At 49.2% G+C, this 21,188-nt stretch overlaps 5 protein-coding genes across 5 annotated transcripts; 3 read left to right on the top strand and 2 right to left on the bottom strand.

Moving 5' to 3' along the window:
• Window positions 1-1,038: 1,038 nt before the first annotated feature.
• On the bottom strand, window positions 1,039-1,595 carry H6S33_001135 (uncharacterized protein; the record flags this gene model as incomplete). The annotated part of the gene is made up of 5 exons (XM_044832479.1): window positions 1,039-1,044; window positions 1,131-1,199; window positions 1,278-1,351; window positions 1,447-1,478; window positions 1,531-1,595. The coding sequence occupies 5 exons, from the start codon at window positions 1,593-1,595 to the stop codon at window positions 1,039-1,041; spliced, it is 246 nt and encodes an 81-aa protein (XP_044694102.1).
• A 131-nt stretch (window positions 1,596-1,726) lies between these two features.
• Window positions 1,727-2,866, top strand: H6S33_001134 (uncharacterized protein; the record flags this gene model as incomplete). Its single annotated transcript, XM_044832478.1, has 1 exon — window positions 1,727-2,866. One exon carries the CDS (start codon window positions 1,727-1,729, stop codon window positions 2,864-2,866), a length of 1,140 nt encoding a protein of 379 aa, XP_044694101.1.
• An 873-nt stretch (window positions 2,867-3,739) lies between these two features.
• On the bottom strand, window positions 3,740-7,321 carry H6S33_001133 (uncharacterized protein; the record flags this gene model as incomplete). Its single annotated transcript, XM_044832477.1, has 1 exon — window positions 3,740-7,321. The coding sequence occupies one exon, from the start codon at window positions 7,319-7,321 to the stop codon at window positions 3,740-3,742; it is 3,582 nt and encodes a 1,193-aa protein (XP_044694100.1).
• A 7,562-nt stretch (window positions 7,322-14,883) lies between these two features.
• H6S33_001132 (uncharacterized protein) lies at window positions 14,884-16,062 on the top strand (the record flags this gene model as incomplete). Its single annotated transcript, XM_044832476.1, has 3 exons — window positions 14,884-15,238; window positions 15,410-15,904; window positions 15,968-16,062. 3 exons carry the CDS (start codon window positions 14,884-14,886, stop codon window positions 16,060-16,062), a joined length of 945 nt encoding a protein of 314 aa, XP_044694099.1.
• A 3,525-nt stretch (window positions 16,063-19,587) lies between these two features.
• H6S33_001131 (uncharacterized protein) lies at window positions 19,588-21,100 on the top strand (the record flags this gene model as incomplete). Its single annotated transcript, XM_044832475.1, has 4 exons — window positions 19,588-19,632; window positions 20,000-20,291; window positions 20,367-20,484; window positions 20,533-21,100. 4 exons carry the CDS (start codon window positions 19,588-19,590, stop codon window positions 21,098-21,100), a joined length of 1,023 nt encoding a protein of 340 aa, XP_044694098.1.
• Window positions 21,101-21,188: the final 88 nt, after the last annotated feature.

Below are 21,188 nucleotides of genomic sequence, written 5' to 3'. Positions count from 1 at the left end.
TAACGTGCCGATAAGTAGTAGTAGCGTTTGGGTAGTACCGGGAATAATATCGGGATTCTCTTGTAGGAACCCCGAAAAGTGTGCTTGAGGTTGCGATATGATTTTGGCAGGCACCAAAATCAAGCAAGCACTGTGCCACAAACAGCATCGTGCCATCGAAGGGAAATTCTCGGTCGCAAAATAAGCTGCAGCGGCAGCAACGTACGGTTAACAAAGAGTGATGCCCTGGTAAAGGGGAAATCCGGGTGACGGATTGCAGGGATCATAGACGATGGGACCGGTGGTGAGGAATTTGATGATAGCTGCTTCTCGACTGCGTCGTATGTTTGGTGCTGGTTGGTGCAATTGGTGATTACATGAACGCACCTGATCGGATGTGACTCGGTTACCTAAAGATGTTGGGCATTGAAACAAGCGAGCCATCTTCTTGGGATCAAACAGTGTGCGCTTTCAGCTCAACTCAGCTCACAGCTAATTCGTTCTTTTTCCCATGTAAGTTGTCTGTCTGGCTTGCTCATCGAGACGATGAAAAATGGAGTTGGAGCCTAAGCGGTAGCGTGCACTGAACTGTTCGATATGCCTGTCTGTGATGATGGTGATATTCCGTGACTCTCCCTCATCGCTAAAACAACAGATTGTGTTATTGTTTTCTGTACCTGCGTGCAAAGGTTGTGCTATTTGATCCCGGTTGTAGCAGCGGTACCCATGACATGTAGTGCTTGATTGCTTGCTGCTGCTGCTGCTGCTATGCTGCCTGCTCCAGTTACCAAAGCTCTTTAAATGTCGGGGCGCATAGGCAAATCGAGGGTCTAATAATAAAATACTCACGATGGTTGGAGAGATTGGCTGTTCCTGCGAGTAGCACAACACACAAAAAAACAAACCTTAAAACCACAGCCGTTGAACCACCGGGAAGCTCATCAAAACGGTAAAGAGGCTTACCCCACAAAAACCCTCATGCGCTCTTGTTTCCGTAACAAGAAGTGGCAGGACCCTTAAATGTCCACAAAAGGGTGTAGTTTGTGTCACCGACGGAGATTATTGCTGTGGGTGGGTTCTTAGAAGCGTCTTTCTAGAATCCAGCCGGGACCAAGATCCAATCGCGGCTCCATGAGGGGGCACGAGCCTACCTCTAAAATCAACGTCCCGGAGTTTTCGCGGGTTTTGGTTTCGTCTAACTCGTCTGTTCCCCAAACCCGCTGCCACCACCTAATTTTTAGTCGGAGATATGTGTTAGGGAAGGGACGTTATGTTTTTCGGACCCAAATACCACTTACAACAAGCGCCCGTTGTTCAAAATTGACAGCAGCAGCAGCAGCAGTAGAACAGATGTTGGAGATAGGAGATAAACCTGGATAATGACCTCGGGTACGTATCTCTCTCTCTCTCTTTCTATAGACTCTTCCCTTTCCCTTCTCTTTCCTACTATTCTCGCCGCCGCCTCACCGCTGTAGACACAGGCATAGCTTTTCTTGAGCCTGGCAGTTGTGAAGTGGGGGCTGCCTCATATCCTATGCCTATGCGCGGTACCTGTAGAGTAAACCGAATATCTGTGTCTGTCTATCTGCCCTGTCTGCTCTAATTCCAGATCGCATATGTCAAGTTGAGGGAAAGCAAAGACCAGGTCATCCTTCTTCCCCGCTTCTTCCTTGGTTTTTGAAACCAACCTCCTCTTTTTACGTGACAACCGTTCTCACACACCAAAAACCCCCACCGTTCCGGCTTCATGTCGACCGCCCACCTTACACTAAGGAAGGCCCTCTTCGAGGCAGTCGACCTTAGCTCGCTCGACAAGGTCTTTGGCCTTCCAGAGCTCCAGCACACCTTCTCGTCTGAGGTTGCAAACGCAATCGGAAGCAGAGACCACCGCGACTCCTCGCAACTGAACACCCTCCTCTTGTTAGGAACTATTCAGCAAAACAAACAGCTCGCCGAAGCAGTCTCCAAGCTAGGAGACGAAATCAACTCCCTGAGGGAGTCAATCGCAGCCCCCAAAGCTGCTCCCACCCCCTCAGACCCTCTCATCGTCCAAAAACTGGACACCCTCATCGGGAGAACCAGCCTCCCCCCTCCCACACCCCAGGCCCCCCACAGACCTACCCCGCCCGCCAAGCCTGCCCAACCGAGGGCAACCCCCATGTATGCACAAGTGGTTCGATCCACTCCCAACCCACCCAACCCCCCCAGCAAGAAGGCAGCCAAGGCAGCCGCAGCCCCGGCCCCAGGATCCACCCCGAAGGTGAAGCCACTACCGTCTGCCCACCGCCGCTTCTTCGCCACCAGGACAACCCCCAGTCCCATCGCCAATGCCGAAAGGCTGTCGGCAACCCTCCCACGCCTCTTCGGCCAAGCCCTGGCCCGAAGCCACCAAGTCGCCCCCGTCACCTCCCTCACCGTCACCATCAACAACAGAGGCACAGTCTCTGTTACCGCTCCCCCCACCGTCCCATCAACGGTCTACACACCATTCTTCGAAGCCCTCACCACGATCCTAAACGTAGAGGTAGCCTCCCCAGAAAACCCCTACACCACCTTCCGCCCTGCTCCCACCAACGTCGATCTCGCCATCCATGGCGTCCCCCTCTACGAGCTCCCCAACCAGGAATGCCTAGAGGAAATCCTGCCCTCTGCGCTCAAACTAGCCGTTGGCATCACCCCCTCTGCCGTCCGTTTCCTAAACACGGACGAAACCTCCCGCTCCTCCAAGGCCACCACCTCTGTCATCGTCTCCGTGACGGCGGAAGAGGCAGCAACCATTGGAACCACCATCCGCCTCTTCTCCCGCCCCAGACGCTGCAATGTCATGTGGCGAGCATCCTCCACCACCCAATGCAGGAACTGCTGCTGTAACGGGGGTCCTTTCTAAGAGAAATAGATTTGTATAGAATAAAGACGGCCGTGCAAGATAGACAATCAGGTTGCAGATTATTCAAAGATACTATCGCTAGAACTCAATAATCTTTAAGGGCTCTGCTACCGATGAGAACTTGGTTTTTCTTTCTGATGAAGACTGGAGAGAATAGGACTGAAGGGCGGGAATGAACCTGAGTACTTATACTCCGAAGGCCTCTGTTCTCTGCTCCTAACTCCTTTACTAAGTTCCGGTGGGCCTTCCCTCAGTACCGGAAACAATACCACCGCTACCCCGCTTTTCTCTAAGCGTCAGCAGGTGTTTCCGATACCCAAGGCAACCACCCTTAGTCAAAGCCTTTGTAACACCTGCAGCCTTGGTTGCCACACAACTGAGGACCTGCATGAATGAGCTGCCGCTCAGGTGTAAGCTTAATCATTGCTGTAGAGCTTTCGCTTATTGTAGACTTCCCTAGCATAGTCCCTGCCCTTCGGCGGACTTATAATGCACCGAGGATACAGAGGATCACCGGTCAATCAGAGCTTCACTCTGGCCGGTCTTCTAGTCACTGGCGAGGCATAGACTCGTCAGTCATTGCTCCCATGAATAGATCCTCTTCCTAGCGCCCGGAATGTAGTTACTCTAACAGCTGGTAGCTAACCACACTGCCGGTACTTGCATATCACCGTGCAACTGGCTTCTAACAATAGCTCTCAGCATGTAACCGGGCCCTGTGTGTACTCATACACCAGACAGTTGAAATGGCTCCGTTACACCACTCCCCTCTTCCAGGATCTTGGTCTCCGAGATCTATAACCATTCTATTACCATTCTATATGACAAGAAACTCCGTGATATGCAAGGAAATGAAAACCCAAAGGAAATAATCTACACCCCAACAATCCGCTTGTCCTTGGGTTTCTTAGGATACCTCATATGGAAATCCCGAAGGGCTTCTTCAGCACTCTTCTTGAGATGCTCCCAAGGTTCCCATGTAGCATCCTCGTTCTCATAACCTTCCCACAGCACTAGATATTCCACTCGTCTTCTCTTCTTATTGAACCGGCTATCAGCTACCTCTCGGACAACCCAGTTCTGTTCTCCCTCAACCTCTTCGGGTTCCGGTGGGGGAACTCTTCTCTCAGGATCTACCGGTGCTCTGTAGGGTTCTAGGAGAGAGACGTGAAAGACCGGGTGGATTCCCATCTGGGGGGGAAGAGAGAGCTTGTAGGCACGGGTACCAATAGCTTCTAAGACCTTAAAGGGTCCCATCTTCTTCTGATCCAATTTTCCCAAAGGCCGCTTTGTTTGCACATTGCGCCGGTCCAACATAACTTCATCTCCGGGCTTGATTTCAGGTGGTGCCAGGGCATGAGCATCATACCACCGGGCCATCCTTAATCTAGCTTTACCCAAGCTGGCGTTCATAGCCTGCCAGATAGATTCCCATTGAGAAATCATGACCTCACTTGCTGGATTGTTCCATTCTACTCCTTCCTTTGGGGCCGGCCAGTTGGTCCTGGGTTCATATCCATAGTTGGCATAAAAAGCCGATACTTTGGTAGACTCAGAGACCGCCGAGTTATAAGCATACTCTGCCAAAGGCAAGAGTTCTGCCCAGTCATCCTGTTGATATGAACAATAACTCCGCAAGTAATGTTCCAGGGTCTGATTAACTCTTTCTGTTTGACCGTCCGTCTGGGGGTGGAAAGATGTGGACATCTTCAGCTTCACATTGAGGAGGCTCATGAGAGATTGCCAAAAGTGAGAAATGAACCTGCTATCTCTGTCCGAGACTATGTCATCAGGCAAACCATGGAGTCTCCAAACTTCCTTCAAGAACAATTTAGCCAAATCTTCCGTTTTATTGAGGGTAGGAAGAGGGATGTAGTGTGCCATCTTCGAAAAGCGGTCCACTATTACCCAGATCTTTGTAAACCCACTAGATTCCGGTAGTCCCACAATGAAGTCCATAGAGATGGAAGTCCATGGCCGATAGGGTATCTCCAACGGTTGGAGCATACCAAACTTCTTGTGTCTTGAGGTCTTATTCCTCTGGCAGCTGTCACAGCTCCGGACATATTCCTCAACATCCTTATCCATGTTGGGCCAAAAGAAGTTATTTTTCACCCGCTCTAGTGTCTTAAATTGGCCAAAATGACCAGCCACCTTAGAGTCATGGGTATCGGACAGTATTTCCATCTGAAGCTTCTTGTCCTTGGGTATGTACCATCTATTCTTGTAGAAGATGAGACCGTTCTTGACCGACAAGTTCTGGTCCAAATTTGGTTTCCTTTCAACCAGGGAGCGGTGCAATTCCTGCCAGAAACTATCCTCTTTAGCAGCCGTGTATAGGCGCTCTAAGAATGTATTCTGCAATTGATTCACCCTGACAGCCCCTAGCTTTGCAGGATCCAAAACCAATTGACCTGGCCTAAAAAAGATCTGTGGCTCCGGCTGCAGAGTTTCACCTCCCTCTCCAAGGCGGTGATCCCAGCGCCTAGATAGCACATCAGTCTTGCCATTCTTTTCTCCCGGTCTGTAGACAACTTTAAAATTGTAGCCTGCGAGGTCCTCAGACCATCTAGCTTGCCGCCTAGTGAGAACCTTGGTAGAATTAAAGTACTCCAAGTTCTTGTGGTCTGTAAAAACCGTGATCTCTTGCTCACAAGATTTGAGCATGTGTTCCCATTCCCGGAAAGAGGCTACAATAGCTCCCATTTCCTTATCATGAATGTCATAGTTGATCTCAGCAGGGGAGAACTTCTTAGAATAGAATGCCACCGGATGTAGCTTCCCATCATCCCCATACTGAGAGAGCACCGCTCCCTTGGCAAAATCACTGGCATCTGTCTCGACCACCGTTCTCCTACTAGGGTCAAAATGAAGGAGGATTGGAGCGCTTGTAAACAGCCTCTTGAGTTCTTCAAAGGCCTGCTCATGTGCTGCTGTCCAATACCATTTCTTGTCTTTTTGTAGGAGGTCAGTTAGTGGTTTGCAAACCTTACTGAAGCCTTCAATAAAGCGGCGATAGAAGTTTGCAAATCCGAGGAATGCCTGTACTGCCTTGATATTCTCAGGGACCGGCCATTCCTTAACTGCCTCCACCTTGTCTTCTGACATAGATACTCCTTGTTCCGAGATATGATAGCCTAGGTATTCTACTTCTCGGACATGGAAGGATGTCTTATTGATCGAGGCACAGAGCTTAGCTTCCCTAAGCTTCTGTAGTACCTTCTTGACCAATAGCTCATGCTCTTTCTCAGTCTCCGAGTAGATGAGGATGTCATCGATATAGACAACTACTCCTTCATCCAGTAGTTCCTTTAGCACATCATTGATCATTGCCTGGAAAGCGGAGGGAGCATTGCATAGGCCAAATGGCATCACATTGTACTGATACAGTCCATAGCGGGTTCTGAAAGCGGTTTTCCACTCATCACCTTCGGCTATCCTGATCAAATTGAAGCCATTCTTCAGGTCTATCTTTGTGAAGATCTTGGCCTTGAACAACCTGTCTCTGAGCTCACTCATGATAGGCAGCGGGTACTTGTCCTTGACAGTGACCTTGTTCAAACCTCTATAATCCACACAAATCCGCAAAGTCCCGTCCTTCTTAGGAATGAACAGTATGGGTGCCGCAGCAGGGCTATTCGATCTAGAGATCTTTCCTGAAGACAACTCTTTGTCCAGGTACTCTCGGAGGGCCTTCAACTCTGGAGCGGAGCATGGGTATAGCGGGCCAAATGGGGGAGCGGTCCCAGGCAAGAGTTTGATCTTCAGATCATTATGGGAATGCGGCGGCATTTCCTCAATCTTCTCTTGACTGAACACATCAGCCCAATCCCGGTATAGGTGGTGTATTTTCTCGGCAATATCACCTCCGTCCTCATCATGCCATACTGAACCAACCAATTGATAGACTGTCTCTTCTTCTTCCAACATTTGGTATGGAGAGATCAGTTCAATCTTGGTGGCCGCTGGGAGACAATTCTGCTTGCAGTAGTCACTCCTCCAGCTCATGGTGTTGAGTTCCCAGTTGATGTCCGGGTTATGCTTCCTAGCCCAACTAATTGGCAGGTAACCGGTCATTCCTTCTTCCAGTGTAGCCACCTCCCATCGGAGTGTCTCTTTATGATCTCCCATAGTCATGCGGACCGGGTGAGTGTAATACTCGCCTCCTCCCATCATGACATCTCCTTGAGCATCAAACATTGTCAGAGGTTGATCCCGCCGCACTAAGGGAATTCCATGTTTCCTGACAAAACTCTGGTTGAGGATAGCTCCTGTACAACCGGTGTCAAACAGAAAAGACCCTTGGGCGCCTTCATCCTTTCCTTTGACCGTCCATGACAGTCCTGCCTTTAGTATAGGTCTTTTTCCATGTACTGGTAAGGAGGGAAGCCTCTGTTCCAACCTTCTTTGCTTAACAGCGGGTTCTGAACTTGTTTCTCTTTGTCTTTTCAACATAGCTAATAGCTTCGGGCACTACTAAGATCAGAGATCCTTTGGTTCTATTCCCAAGCGGTAATATAGCAGATATATTGTGTAGTAGTCTTTTTAGCAGTGGTTTGGAAGTGTCTTGGTAACAAAATGTAACTTTGGTAGAGCACTGACAGACCAGCTGTTTCGGGTCTTAAACCCATCCTCAGAGTGCTTGGAGCAATCAAATAGGCGGAAACACAATCATAATTTATTCAAGAGAAACATAGAAACCAAAAACCCATATAAAAGAAAACTAGTAAACATAGACTAAAACAGACACTTTTTCTACCAGATGATTTCATTGTCCGAGTCTTGCTCAGGCTGAAAAACAAAATCTTCTGTAACCTCCGGGAGTACAACAAGTGGATCTTCTGCTACTACAGCAGCCACTTTAGCCTTCTTCTGAGAGTTGGATTTCCCATTCCCTCTTTTCCGTTTTTGTACTCTCACTGCTGCCACTCGGACAACAGTAGGTTCCTTGGACCAACAATCGGTCCATTTGTGTCTGGACTTGCCGCACTATTGCACAAGTCAGTCTATGCACTCTACCAATAGGGAGTACCGGAAGGTCATACCTTCAAGCATACTTCTGCTTTCCTTCTTTCTTCTAGAATATCCCCCGGGATACCCTTCAGTTCCACCGCTTTGTCTTTAGGTCCTGGAGTCTTCTGAGGTCCGGAGGAGCTCGCAGCTTCTCTTTTCCTCTTAGGCTGCTGGTCCTTCTGAGTGGGAGGATCTTTCTTGGTCCGAGGGTGCGCTTTCTCAGCTGCCATCCCTTGGTACCTCTCATGGGTATGCCCTAACTCTCTTAGAGCAGCTATCCGCTCCATCAAGGACTTTGGCTTGGGGTTGAAAAGAGCCCAACTCATGCCTAGGTCCGGAAGGAGGGAGTTATGGATCTTATCATCCACCAACTGACCCTCATAGCCAGTCTTCCACATCAGCTGAATAATAGTATTCAGGAAGAGGTCTATTCCTCCTCGAGCTGTGTGGGTGAGGGTATTCCATTGGGCTACAGCATCATCTCTAGAGATGGCTTCACCGAAGGCAGCTCTAAAAGCATCCACAAAGGAATCCCAGCGCTTCCATCTCTGATCCAACTGCACCGGTATTCCAGCAAGGCGGTTGGCGGAGGCTTGATCAATTGAATTGTGGTATGCCTCATACCATCGGATCGCTGCCTCCCCTTCCATCAAGTTGCCTGCATATCGGATCTTAACCTCCTCAGAGGTAAATGACAGGCTCTCAATGGAGAACACATTCTCACATTGCCGGATGAAGGTTTCCACTTGCTCCGCCTTGCCTTGGAACTTTGATGGTGGTGGTGCCTTTGGTTCTCGAGCTCTGGTGGAAGTAGAAGGGTGGGAGGTGGTCGGAGGTTGATACTGCTGGGACATCATTGCCAACAGATTCTTCTGTTGCTTCTCCAACTTCTTCTTAAGGTATCTCCGCCAACCTCTTCTGTTATTACCTTCTGGTTCCGAGTCTGAGCTGTCAGAATTATCCGAATCTCCTGGGATGGGAGCACGGGCTGCTGGAGGTGGAGGGTTCTGATTTCCGCCACTTCCTCCTTGTGCCTGAGGTGGAGGGGGAGCAGCGGCCGCAGCAGGAGGGGCCACAGGTGCTACTGGTGCCGGGTTGCTAGCCAGTGGTGAGGTTGCTGCTGGTTGAGCAGCCCCAGACATGGTAAACCTTCCTGGGTTCCTGGCTAGCGGACTAGGAGGTCCTCGGCCTGCACCTGAGAAGAACTCTCCTTCATAGTCAAAGGATCGGTCGGCTCCTCCAAGGAGTGGATGTGTTCCACCGAAGCGGCTAGGTGGTAAGGGTGAAGCCCCCACCGCTGGCTGTACAATAGGGATAACTCTCCTAGTGGATCGGACCGGAAATGCTGCAAAGGGGCTGGTCTTCCGCTGCATTGTTCTGGTAGCTGCTCTGGAAGAGGACCTGGAGACTGAAAGTGGTGCCGGAGTTGCTGGTCTACCCACCACCAACCTTCCTTCATCAAGAGCTCTCTGTATCTCGGCAACAAAGTCTGGTGGAGTGGCCGGATTTGTCCACTCAATCTCCATGGCATCAACATCGGCATTTAGTTCATCTCTTTCTGCATACTTCCGGAGCTCTTCCTGAACAGAGTTGACTTCCGACCTCATGTACTCTAGAGCTTCTGCCATCAGAGCATTCTGTGCTGCCTGGCGCTCTTGTACAATGAGCAGTGCCTGACTGCCTCGGTTCAACTGACTCTGCAAGCTATGCTGGAGGTAGGTCTGAAGCTCTGTGAAGAACTGTTGTAAGGGAACCTCATCGGTATCCTGCCAGGCAGGCTCACAGCCGGGAATATAGGCCTGTAGAGCGGTCCTGGGTTTCTTAACAAGCTGTGTCTGCCCGGTGGCATCAAGCTGGAGGGGCACCGGCTGCCATTCAATCTGAAGGGGTGCATCTGGAGCCGAGAGGGCGGACATTTTGTATAGAGGAAGAATAATCTGAAGGTGACTTGAGCCTTAAAGATTATCTGTAACGGGGGTCCTTTCTAAGAGAAATAGATTTGTATAGAATAAAGACGGCCGTGCAAGATAGACAATCAGGTTGCAGATTATTCAAAGATACTATCGCTAGAACTCAATAATCTTTAAGGGCTCTGCTACCGATGAGAACTTGGTTTTTCTTTCTGATGAAGACTGGAGAGAATAGGACTGAAGGGCGGGAATGAACCTGAGTACTTATACTCCGAAGGCCTCTGTTCTCTGCTCCTAACTCCTTTACTAAGTTCCGGTGGGCCTTCCCTCAGTACCGGAAACAATACCACCGCTACCCCGCTTTTCTCTAAGCGTCAGCAGGTGTTTCCGATACCCAAGGCAACCACCCTTAGTCAAAGCCTTTGTAACACCTGCAGCCTTGGTTGCCACACAACTGAGGACCTGCATGAATGAGCTGCCGCTCAGGTGTAAGCTTAATCATTGCTGTAGAGCTTTCGCTTATTGTAGACTTCCCTAGCATAGTCCCTGCCCTTCGGCGGACTTATAATGCACCGAGGATACAGAGGATCACCGGTCAATCAGAGCTTCACTCTGGCCGGTCTTCTAGTCACTGGCGAGGCATAGACTCGTCAGTCATTGCTCCCATGAATAGATCCTCTTCCTAGCGCCCGGAATGTAGTTACTCTAACAGCTGGTAGCTAACCACACTGCCGGTACTTGCATATCACCGTGCAACTGGCTTCTAACAATAGCTCTCAGCATGTAACCGGGCCCTGTGTGTACTCATACACCAGACAGTTGAAATGGCTCCGTTACACCTGCAAACTCGGCCACGCCACCCAGGGATGCAGGTCCCCCATCGCCTGCCCCCTGTGCACCCTCCCCCACAAACTCCAAGACCACCGCTGCCCAGTTGCCACGTGCAAAGGAGCATCGGCGCCTCTTGAAAACTGCTGCGAAATCTCTCCCGCCAAGTGCATCAACTGCAATGGGACCCACCGTTCTTTCGCCCCAGCCTGCCCCAGCAGGAAATCCACCACTCTCCCGCCCCCCCCCAACCCCCAGACCGCGATGGAAATCTCATAAAAACGCCGTGCCACCCCACCACTACCTCCAGGAGACTAGGTTCTCGGAGGCCCCATTAAGGATCTTCCCCATTTTATATTTTTCTTTTGTCTCTTAGTAAGGTTTTTATAGGCGGAAAAATAGCCGGTCGGGGATAGGTCTTTACGCCATAGTTTATACTTTATGCGATTCTTTGTACCTAGAAACAATAGAGCTTGATTAAAAAAAAAAAAAAGCAAAGACCAGGTTCGCGTCCAGCGGAACGGTGGTGCGTAAGGAGGCGTTCGGAAACGCATGGCTGAACTTCCCCGCTGCGCCGTGACGTCAAATGCGTTTCGGCTTCGTTTCAAGTCGCATTCTCGAAGCTCTTGAACAGGCAGCAGAGCCGGCGCAGGGAAAAAAAGCGCGAATTGACCGAGGAGATCGACATCGGGGGAAGAGCCAAGAAAAAGTTCTGTAAGTGGGTAAATAATGGTAATTAAAGTAACGAATAAAATTATTTATCTAATTCGGACCCTCCACCGAATCGTTCTATTTATTTTTTCAAAAAATTAAATATTGAAATCCCCATGAGGAAATACGGTTTCTTCCGGACATTTTTCAAATGGCCGGATTTGGCTGGAGAGCTCGGGAGAAGTGCCGAAGCAGGGGCTATCCCTGTGAGATGATGTCACGGCTAGCGGATGACGATTTGATCGGTGGCGAAATTGCTTCAACTTGACAACTTGTGTCTCCCCAACCTTCTGCGCAAAAACCATTCTCGAAAGGATCAAATTGTCGCCATCCTCTGGGGGGAAGGGGGGGTTATTTTGGGGGGGGGGGGGGGGGGGGAGTGGTGAGAGATGCCAAGAATTGTTAACAGCTGTGGTTGGTTGGGTTGTTTGGTTGGTTGCACGAACACCTTGCCATACATAGGCGGCGTAGGGTTCATAGGGTAGATGTAGTATTAGGGTAAGGAGGGTAAGGGGGGGTGTGGAGGAGGGTGGGAGGGTAGGGTAGGGGTGTGGTGTGGTGTGGTGTAGGAATGGTTGTGGTACTTTAGGTGCCAGTGCAAAAAGAGTGTTACAGGGTCTCTCTGTACGATTCATTCCATGTACATACGTTCACACGACGTACGGTACAGTTCTAGGAATTATATCAATCCCTAAAGAGACTGGCAGGTAGGGTCTGGCAGTTCCAGTCAGTTTGCTGATCAACGAAATGCTTCATTTGGGAGTGCAAGTGGGTGGACGTTTGTGGTCTTCGATGATATACATCTTTACATACCGGTAGAAACTGACTGTAGAGTTGGACAGAGACAGGTGCGTGCATTTGAGAGGGTGTGGTGGGATGTGTGATGAGTGGACTTCTTGGCGCATCCAAAGCACGGCTGCCTGCCGGGGGGGCTTGCATTTGAGAGAGATTCGAGACTGGGGCTTGCAGTCGGCTCCACCCTTTGCGCCCGCATTTTTGATCCTCCCATCCCGCTCCGCTTCGTCATAGGGTCTCACACACTCGGGGGTACCCCCTGCTTCTGAGATAGTCCATCGTCATTTGCAGCCCTGTCGGCTTAGTACGCCTTCACCCTTCTTATTTCGATGTTGCTTGGTTGGCTAGGCCCCAAATTTAGACCGCCGGACGGCCAGAGCAGAGGAAAAAAAACCTGGAGATGAGAAAAAGAGGTCTTCCTTCCGTCGCCGACCACACCCATCACAGCATCATGTTCCATCTGTGATGGCATCGCGCGTCTCCCCCCATCCTATTCGGTTGTTCTCGCTTCACCCTTTCGCGAATAGTTGGAAAAACCTGCTCACAAAAGGGTTCAATTTGTGCTGGGACGTGTGTGTGTGGGGGGTAGGGAATGCCAGAAGATACATTCAACTGGTGTTGTTGGTAAAATGTAATAATTTTTCTGCGTGCGATCGGAGTGTTGGTGATGAAGTTTGAGGATTTGAGGGTTCTCTGTTGAAGTGAGAGAAAAGTGGGTCAAAAACGTTGGAGATAGCGACGATTTTATTTCAAAAATTTCTGCTGCCAGATACTCTCTTCCTGTTTGTCAATCCTTTCTTGACAGATCGACTTTAAGCCATCATCATCATCGTAGGTACAAAGTAGGCAAAGACCCCTGCGTGGGTGCAAACCAGCAGCGACGTTCAGTTGTCCCTTGTCCAACATTACTCAATCAGCCTCTTTCAACCTCCTTTGTGTGAACGATGGATACATGTATGTACTGATGAAGACACTGTTTTTTTTACCCTCCTGATTTTTATTTGCTTTTGGATCCTAAAAAAAGTACATCTAATAAAAAAACAAAATTTGTTTTATGTCGCCGAAGTGGATTCGGAGAAAGCTACAAACAAGTTGCTTGGTACGTATAATTAAATACGAGCTTTTTTGGCTCCCATCTCCCTTACATTACAGCTCCCATTCGCTGGACAAGTTTACAAGGTTCCCGTAATGTCCTTTTTCTTACCATCTCTGGTAATATTATCACCATGAAATTCTCGGTGGACAGGGTCCTTCTTTTATTTCTCTCTCAATTTCTAGTTTTGTTTTCCTACCTATCATCAGTGCTCCTGAGGGCAAACCGGAAACTGCCCTCCATCCGCTGCCGCGCCAGTCCACATTTGCGCTAGCCATTCTTGGCCCCCCGGCCAGTGCACAGGGCACCCACACCCTTCACCAGTCATCCCTGTTTGGCGGGCGTTGGCATTGCTTCTTGAATTTGCTTCTTTCCTGCTTTTGAGAGTCTTGGAGGCAGTCGTTGCTGGCTGGTGCTTGTGGGTTGTGGTTCAATTCGCGCTTTTCCTATCATACATTCATACATCTTTCTCTGCTGCTGCACACACTCACTTTACCTACCTGTCTGCCCCCGGAAAGGAAAGGGATACATTACATTTATATTGATAGTAAGAAAAATAAGAATAATCCCTCTCCTTGAATGCTGTATCTCTCTATTTGAATCGTATTTGGACCGGATCTATTGCTCCGCCGCAGTAGTACTAGTGGTAGTAGATATAGACAGAGTGAAGGTTTGGCATAAACAAAACGGGGAAGAATAATATAATTAAGAGTTTTGACAAGTTGCTTTTCGTCGTGTACTGATCTACCGTCATCTCTCTTCGCTTTTTCGCTTGGGCCTTGGACGACGATCCCCGGAGCCTCTTCTAACTTGGTTATTGAAGTTAAAGAAAGAAGGGCAAAATACAGTACTGTAGTGTACTTGCTTGCTTCAACTGCTTCAACTGGCCGATTAGATACCTGCTACTAAGACAAGTAAAGATAGTACTTCTTAGGGAAATATTGCAAATATTCTGATATCTTGTCTGTGCTTGGCTGCCTGCTCGTTCTGCTTACATTACTTTGCTCTGCCTGGTCCTCTGCCCTGCACAACCTGCTTTTGCTCCACCAAACAGCCCTTTCTCGATACCGCCTACCGCCTACCGCCTGCCTCCCCCAATAATTACTCGAGCGTCCCAGCGACCCGACTCTGCTGCCTACTTATCTAGATACTCTCCCTCTAAGACCGACCTTTTTCCAGCTTATTACTTTACAATACTCTTTTTCACTCTGCTCCCCCCACTATCATCCATTCAACACTACCAAAACTACTCACGACTGCTACAACATATCTTCAGGCAACATAAGATTTACCTGCTGCCCACATCCCATCCCATCCCATCATCCCGTTGTTGTTATTGTTACTGCACACTCCACACCCACACCCACACACACCCCATACTTTGATCGACTGTCGACCAGCATTCGCTCGCTATCGTCTCATCTGCTAAACTGCTACCGTGTCGGGTTGATGATCCTGAGTTCGTTCTATTAGGTATTTGCGCTCTGCAATCTTTTTTTTTGGTCCTGTGTTGTGCCCAATATCATCCACCTGCACCAAAGATATCTGAGACTTTATTGTCCTTAAACCTCTAACTCTGTCGCCTTAAAGACTTTCAAACATTAAGGGTCTTCAGAACTTGACGTCCCTCACGCTCATCTACCATACAACATCTACAAAATAATAACATGGCTCTCGATAACCAGCAGAGACACTCGATGCACACTGGCTTCCCATTCCAACCACCTTCATCACTCGGCACTCAAGTACAGTTCACAAACCCTTGGACCTCAGGACCAACAGCACAACACCTAATGGCTTCATCAATCCCCGAGATCCGCGGACTGGGCTCGATGGTCAAACCAGAAATGCGAACGTCCGTATCAGCACCATACCAGAACGGCATTCCAACAACATCAGAAATTCCAACTTCCAATCCTGGCAGGCATATCACCTCAAATATGCTGTCGTCCCACCCGAACGACTTTTTGAAGTCAGAAATGTTGAATTTTGGAAACAGCAACTCTTTTGCGGGTGACATGAGTATGTCTGGGTCCTCAGCACCGTCCCCCACTGCTATTACTTCGTTCGTCCCTTCATTCGCGCCCCCAGTAGACTTCTCGACCCACCACAGGACTTCATATCCGATGAGCAATAACGATCGACGCATGTCACAACCTGCAATGTCTAACACTATGTTCTTGGGATCTCCAGTTGAAGCACCGCGACCACGGCAAAACTCTCTTATGGAGTGGACCACGAGCAGCACGGCGAGACCGATCGTTCAACCTCCCCGGAGTACAAACAACCAATTCTCAGACACCCTCGACTCGGCTCGAGGGATGGTTGCCATGAGCCAAGCGCCACGGCAGCACAGGCAACGGGCGGACGGCTTCTACCCTGGCCACTCGACAAACTCGTCAATCTCGTCCACAGCTTCGTACAACGGATACTATGGGGGCGGATCTGTAGATTCGTCAGCAACAGACTACTCAGATCCAGCCGGGTTCACAACGGAAGGGTCTCGCCCATCGCTTCCCAGACCTAGCGGCATCCAGTCAGTACCTGTACAGGGCGCGCTCATGACAACGTTCAGCTCAAAAATCACATCGAGCACACAAAAGAAGCACAAATGTAAAGTTTGCGATAAGCGATTTACAAGACCAAGTTCTCTGCAAACGCACACTTACAGCCACACTGGCGAGAAACGTAAGCCCTTCTCTCACTTCAAACACTTAAAGATAAGCTTAAAAAGCTAACAGCTTCTTTTAGCGTTTGCATGCGAGGTCGATGGCTGTGGACGAAAATTCTCCGTTGTTTCTAACCTGAGAAGACACAAGAAGGTTCACAGCGGTAAGAACCAATAAACGGGTTCAGTCTTTCCTTGCCACCTCATTTCACCTGGAGTTTGTTGTATGCTAGTAGGGTTCCACTTGTTTTTTGTGATTTTTTCCCTACCGCGCTGGATGTCCATGCGGTGGATGTGGGTTTACATGATAGAGCCTAGGACTTTGTCCTGTTTATTTTCTCTTTATTTAAGGACGAGAATGTAAGTATGGTTTCGTTTCTCATCCTCATTTGCGACGGTCTATTTCTTTCATGTACACTTTGGTCCTTCTAGGGTTTATTTTCCTCATGGTCGGTTGGGAGTGTATTAGTGCTTGGTCTGTCGTTACCATTACATAGTACGGTTCATGTTTTTTTTTGTGCATCTTGCGGATTATATCTTTTCTTCTTTGTCTTCTAACCTTTTTAGTTTTCTTCTCTTTTTTTTTTAACCTTTTTTTTCCTTTTCATTTCTTCTTTTCATCTTCGGTTACTCTCCGCGGAACCAAAAGAATGGCATAGGGATATTCGGCTTTGGGATCTTTACGGGTGGGAAAATGAGGGTTGTGGAAATCTGCGTGATATTTTTTTACGCTGTGGATGGAACATGGGACTTTTTTGTGCAAATCTGTATACTAGTTTCTTAACCCTTTATCTTTGAGAGATGAGATGAGTGATGATGGATTGTTTACTTTGTTTTTGGTTTTAGGATAACCTTATTACTTGTAGTTGCTGGGTCTGTTTAGTGTTTGGTAATGACTTTTGGGCCGGTTGGGTTGGTTGGGTTGGTTAGCAGTACTGGTAGTTAGTAGCAGTAGTGCGACGATCCAGGGACCTCTGATCTTGCTTTTAACTAGTAGGGCTCCTTTTACGAAATATAGTTAGATCATCTTATTGAACTAGAAGAGCACACACAACCCCAACTTTGCAACTTTGTCTATCATCTACCCCATCTGTGTTGATTGACGCAAACAAGCTTAGGCTTAGTATTCTTAGGCGCAGCAGATAGATTGTTGCTTGTTTGACCTGCTTACTTCGTTTGGTGCAGGCCGCATCATCAGATTCATCATCACCTCTCTCCCTTCCCCTTACCCTGCCCTCTGCCAAAGATCTAGGCAATGAAAGAGTGGGGGGGAAAGAAAAAGTCTTGACCGAAGTTTTACCGAACTCTACCGGGATTTACCTGGAGGGGGTGCACGGGGGAGGGACGGTAGATTATAGATTCACTACTAGCAAGCTTATGTAGACAGAGTGTGCTCTAGAAGTTAAGGTTAATGAATTTTATTTTTCCCGGTGTTGACGAGCTGTTCGGCTTTCGGCACCGGCGTCGGATTTTTAGTTTGTGGTAAGAAGTTTAAGTAGAGGGCAATCAAATCAAACCAACCAGGCAAGTAAAGTAAGCAGGCAGGCAGGCAGGCAGGCAGGCAAGCTCACCTACCTACATATACAGCTTTAGGCAGTCCCTGTCGATCTGGAAAGGGTAGGTGGTGGCCTTGCTAGGTAGAGTCTCTAGAGCACAGAGCAGAGGTAGGGAAAAGTAGAGTGTGGTGTGTGCATCTATCAATGTTATCACGATGATCAATCAGCCTATCGCCCCTCTTCCCTTTTTTGACTCTACCGTCTTTTTTGCTTAGAGTAGAGTTGAGGTAGAGTAAGCTAGCTCGTTCGTAGCTACCTACGCCCAGACCACCACCACAACCACTTTTACTATCGGGAGGCAGGCAGGCAACCATCCGCCAATTAATCCGCTCTATCTAAAAAGGCGTAAAGTGCATGCACTCTTTCGCTAATCACACCCCACCTCCCTCCTCTCCCCGCAGCTTGCATGGGGTTTGTGAAGGGGGTGGTCGAGTGAGTGAGTGAATGAGTGGGCAGGTGCGTGATGTGTGTGTGGAAAGGATTGTAGTTACTCATTCACCACACACCCATTCTTCAGCTGAGAAATGGTGACTCTGGACTCACTCACTCACTCTATCAATGTTTCAGCCTCTCCTCTGCTCTCTTATGTATGATGAGGAGGGAGGGAGGGGGGGCATCCCTGATTTGATCCCCCTCTTTATTAACCCCCGCTCTGCGCGGAGGTAGATCACCTACTGTAGCTAGAGCGGAGAGCTATATGTAAGCCTCAATTAAGCAAAGCAAGCTCATTGTGCAGCATGCCCCAACTAACAGAGAGAAACTACTGGGGCGCCAAACCCGTGATCTGGAGCGGGCTCGGGTGAGGCGGGGAGGGGGAGGGGTTGGGGCGCAGAGGGGAGGTGTTCAGCTGGAGTAGGTTCGGCTCAACTAGTCGGCCAAATACGATGAGAGGCGCGGACAGTAGCTGGTACCGCCAATACTTACTTGAGCACTCATTACATGTCATGTAGTTGGCCCCCACTAATCTAGCTATGTAAGATTGTAAGTAGCTGCTCTACGTAGTGGCCCAGTCGGAACTGTTTCAGAGCCGCGAATGGGGAGTGCTGATGATGGATGGGGCCTGAGATGAAGGAGGAAGAAGAAAAAGAAGCTGGTTTTGGCCCGTGTAGTCTTCTGGTTTGCCGCCCGAGTTTGTATTGGGTAGAGATCGGGACGGCTCTAGCAGGTTCGGAATATAATTACAGGATATTTTAGAATTAGTCAGGGCCCTCTGAGGTCCCGATGATGATGATGGTGTCTAATTAATTATCCCTTTCGAACTCTTGGTATGATCGAGAGGTTCCTATAGGCCCGCCGTATGGTTCCCAAAACCTGAATAAGTCGTCGGGACTTTACATATACATAGCATCAAACTCTCGTCATCTGGATGGAGCAACAGGAAGCTCCTGCTTCCTCTCCTACTTCATCCTACCTGCTTCATGATGCTTAGTTCCTGGTAGATAGAGTAGTCCTGAAGACGTGGCCATGTAACTGAGTGAATAGTGAGCTGGCTGATTGGCTAGTGCCTGCCAGAACTGGCATGGCGTATAGTTTGGGTTAGGGGTACATCGTGGGTTTCGGCCAGGAGTCCTGTTGTATGAGTTTTCTCCGACGTCGTCGTTGTTGTAATTGTTGTTGTCCGTCGCGGGAACTTGAGATCTTGAATTTGTGAAAAATCAAATCGTCAATCTTCCAACGACAGGCTGAGGTTACATGATAATTTCAATTCTGGCGACACGACGTTGTGAGGTCATCGCGTTGGGACCCTGAGGACCTTGGGGGAGCAGCAGGGCCCGCGAACCCGTTCTGTGACATACTGCGGCGCTGCGGAGTTCGTTTTTTCTATGCAGGTGCAACTTCCTTTTTTTTCCTGTTGCTGCTGAAAGGGTTTCTTTGCTGGTGACGATGGAACCTCTTGGCAGCAGATATGGGCTAGGGTGTTTTTTAGTTCCTGAAAGGGTCCTTGAATGCCCCATTGGATCGTGCCCTACTGACTAAAGGAGCACAGTAGCTAACAACTCTGCCCATAAAAGCCCTTCAACCACCGCCCCCTGTTCAGCAGCAGCAGCACAGCATTAACTTTTGTCAACGCCTCCTGTCGAGTGTTTAAATTTCCGATTCGTCGATCTATCCTCAAACCAAGGCTTGGAAAAAACTGAAACCCCCCCATGGCTGCTGCTGAGGATAGTCGAGTGCTGGCCATCGCAAGTCATGTATGAAAATTCTTCCCTCCCCACCCCCCCTCCAGCCCCCCATGTAACGCTCAGTTCTTTTCCCGCCCCCGCCTCCCAGTCCCCAACCCACAGCTAGATTATCCGTACTTTACCAAGATTTCACGAGATCTGAGGCTGACGGGTATGCATCGTGAAAGGTTGTATCTGGGTATGCATACATACGATCATTGATTAGCCTATTCCACACCCTACCCTTCCTCACATCCCCCACAATATCGTGGGGGGTGGTGGGGGGCCTGAGATATCTAAACTGCTCTATATAGTCAATGGAGAACACCTCCGGCCCAATTATTGCATGTAAACGTAGACTAATCAAACTATTTTCCTGCGTCGCGTACGGGGGAAGCTACGATTCAACAGTTATGTCGGAAACTGCGTCACTACATTTGTGCTCCAAGTGATGGGGCTTGAGGTCTCGCCGCTCAATACGGTGCAGTTCAGTAACCACTCAGGGTACAAACAGACGAAAGGGTACCGCACTACCGGTGCGCAGATTAAGGAGCTCTATGAGGGCCTCAAAATGAATGGAAATGACGACTTTGGCATGTTGTTGACGGGGTATATACCCGGCGCCGAAGGTGTCGAGGTCGTCGGTGAGATAGTCAGGGATTTGAAGGGGAGAAAGAAGGTCTTTTGGTGTAGGTTTTCCATCTCATTTTTCCTAGCTCTAATTGGCTGCTAGAGGTTCGTTGTGTTGATGAGGTTTTGTGCAGTGTTGGACCCGGTGATGGGAGATCAGGGCCGGCTGTATGTCGCTGATGATGTGATCCCAGTATACAAGTCATTGCTGCCACTAGCGGACTTGATAGTACCGAACCAGTTTGAGGCCGAGTGAGCATCTAAGGCTATATCTCCATTTCCCAAGCTAACGACTCATAGGCTTCTCTCTGGTGTCAAGGTTGACTCTCTCGAGTCTCTCTCCCAGGCACTCACAACGCTTCACCAAATCTACAAAGTCCCACATGTCATTATCACTTCCGTGACTTTTGGCACCAGTGACAAAAAGATGGAATGTGCTGGCTCCACTGTCACCAGCACGGGCAACTCCCGGAAGTTCGTCGTCGACGTCTCCATCATCGATGGCTTCTTCTCGGGCACTGGCGACATGTTTGCCGCGCTTACCATGGCTCGATTTCGTGCGGAAGCGGAGGCGGATGGGCTGCTGGGGACAGCATCCTGGATGTCGCCGGATGAGGTAGACGCGTTGGAACTACCGCTCGCTAGGGCCGTCGAGAAGGTGTTGGGGTCCATGCATAACGTATTGCTGAAGACGCAGGAGGCAAGGGATCGCAGGATGGTGACCTTGAGAGCTGCGGTGCCGGATGAAGCTTTAGAGGAGCGCGCAAGACACGTAAGACTCACGAAGGCATCGGAGCTAAGGCTGGTGCAATCTCAGAGGGAGTTGCTAGATCCGGGTGTGTGCGTTAAAGCTGCGAGGCTCGAGTGAGGGGCTGTGATCGGCTCCACATGCATACATACATACATACATGTGCTGTAGCTTTTTTCTTCTTCTTTCGGGTATAGATTAAAATTGG

The sequence above is a fragment of the Morchella sextelata genome, assembly GCF_020137385.1.
Source record: "Morchella sextelata strain SCLS chromosome Unknown scls_10, whole genome shotgun sequence".
In the NCBI taxonomy this organism is placed as follows: Eukaryota; Fungi; Ascomycota; class Pezizomycetes; order Pezizales; family Morchellaceae; genus Morchella; species Morchella sextelata.
This window is presented reverse-complemented; position numbering and strand designations above follow the sequence as displayed.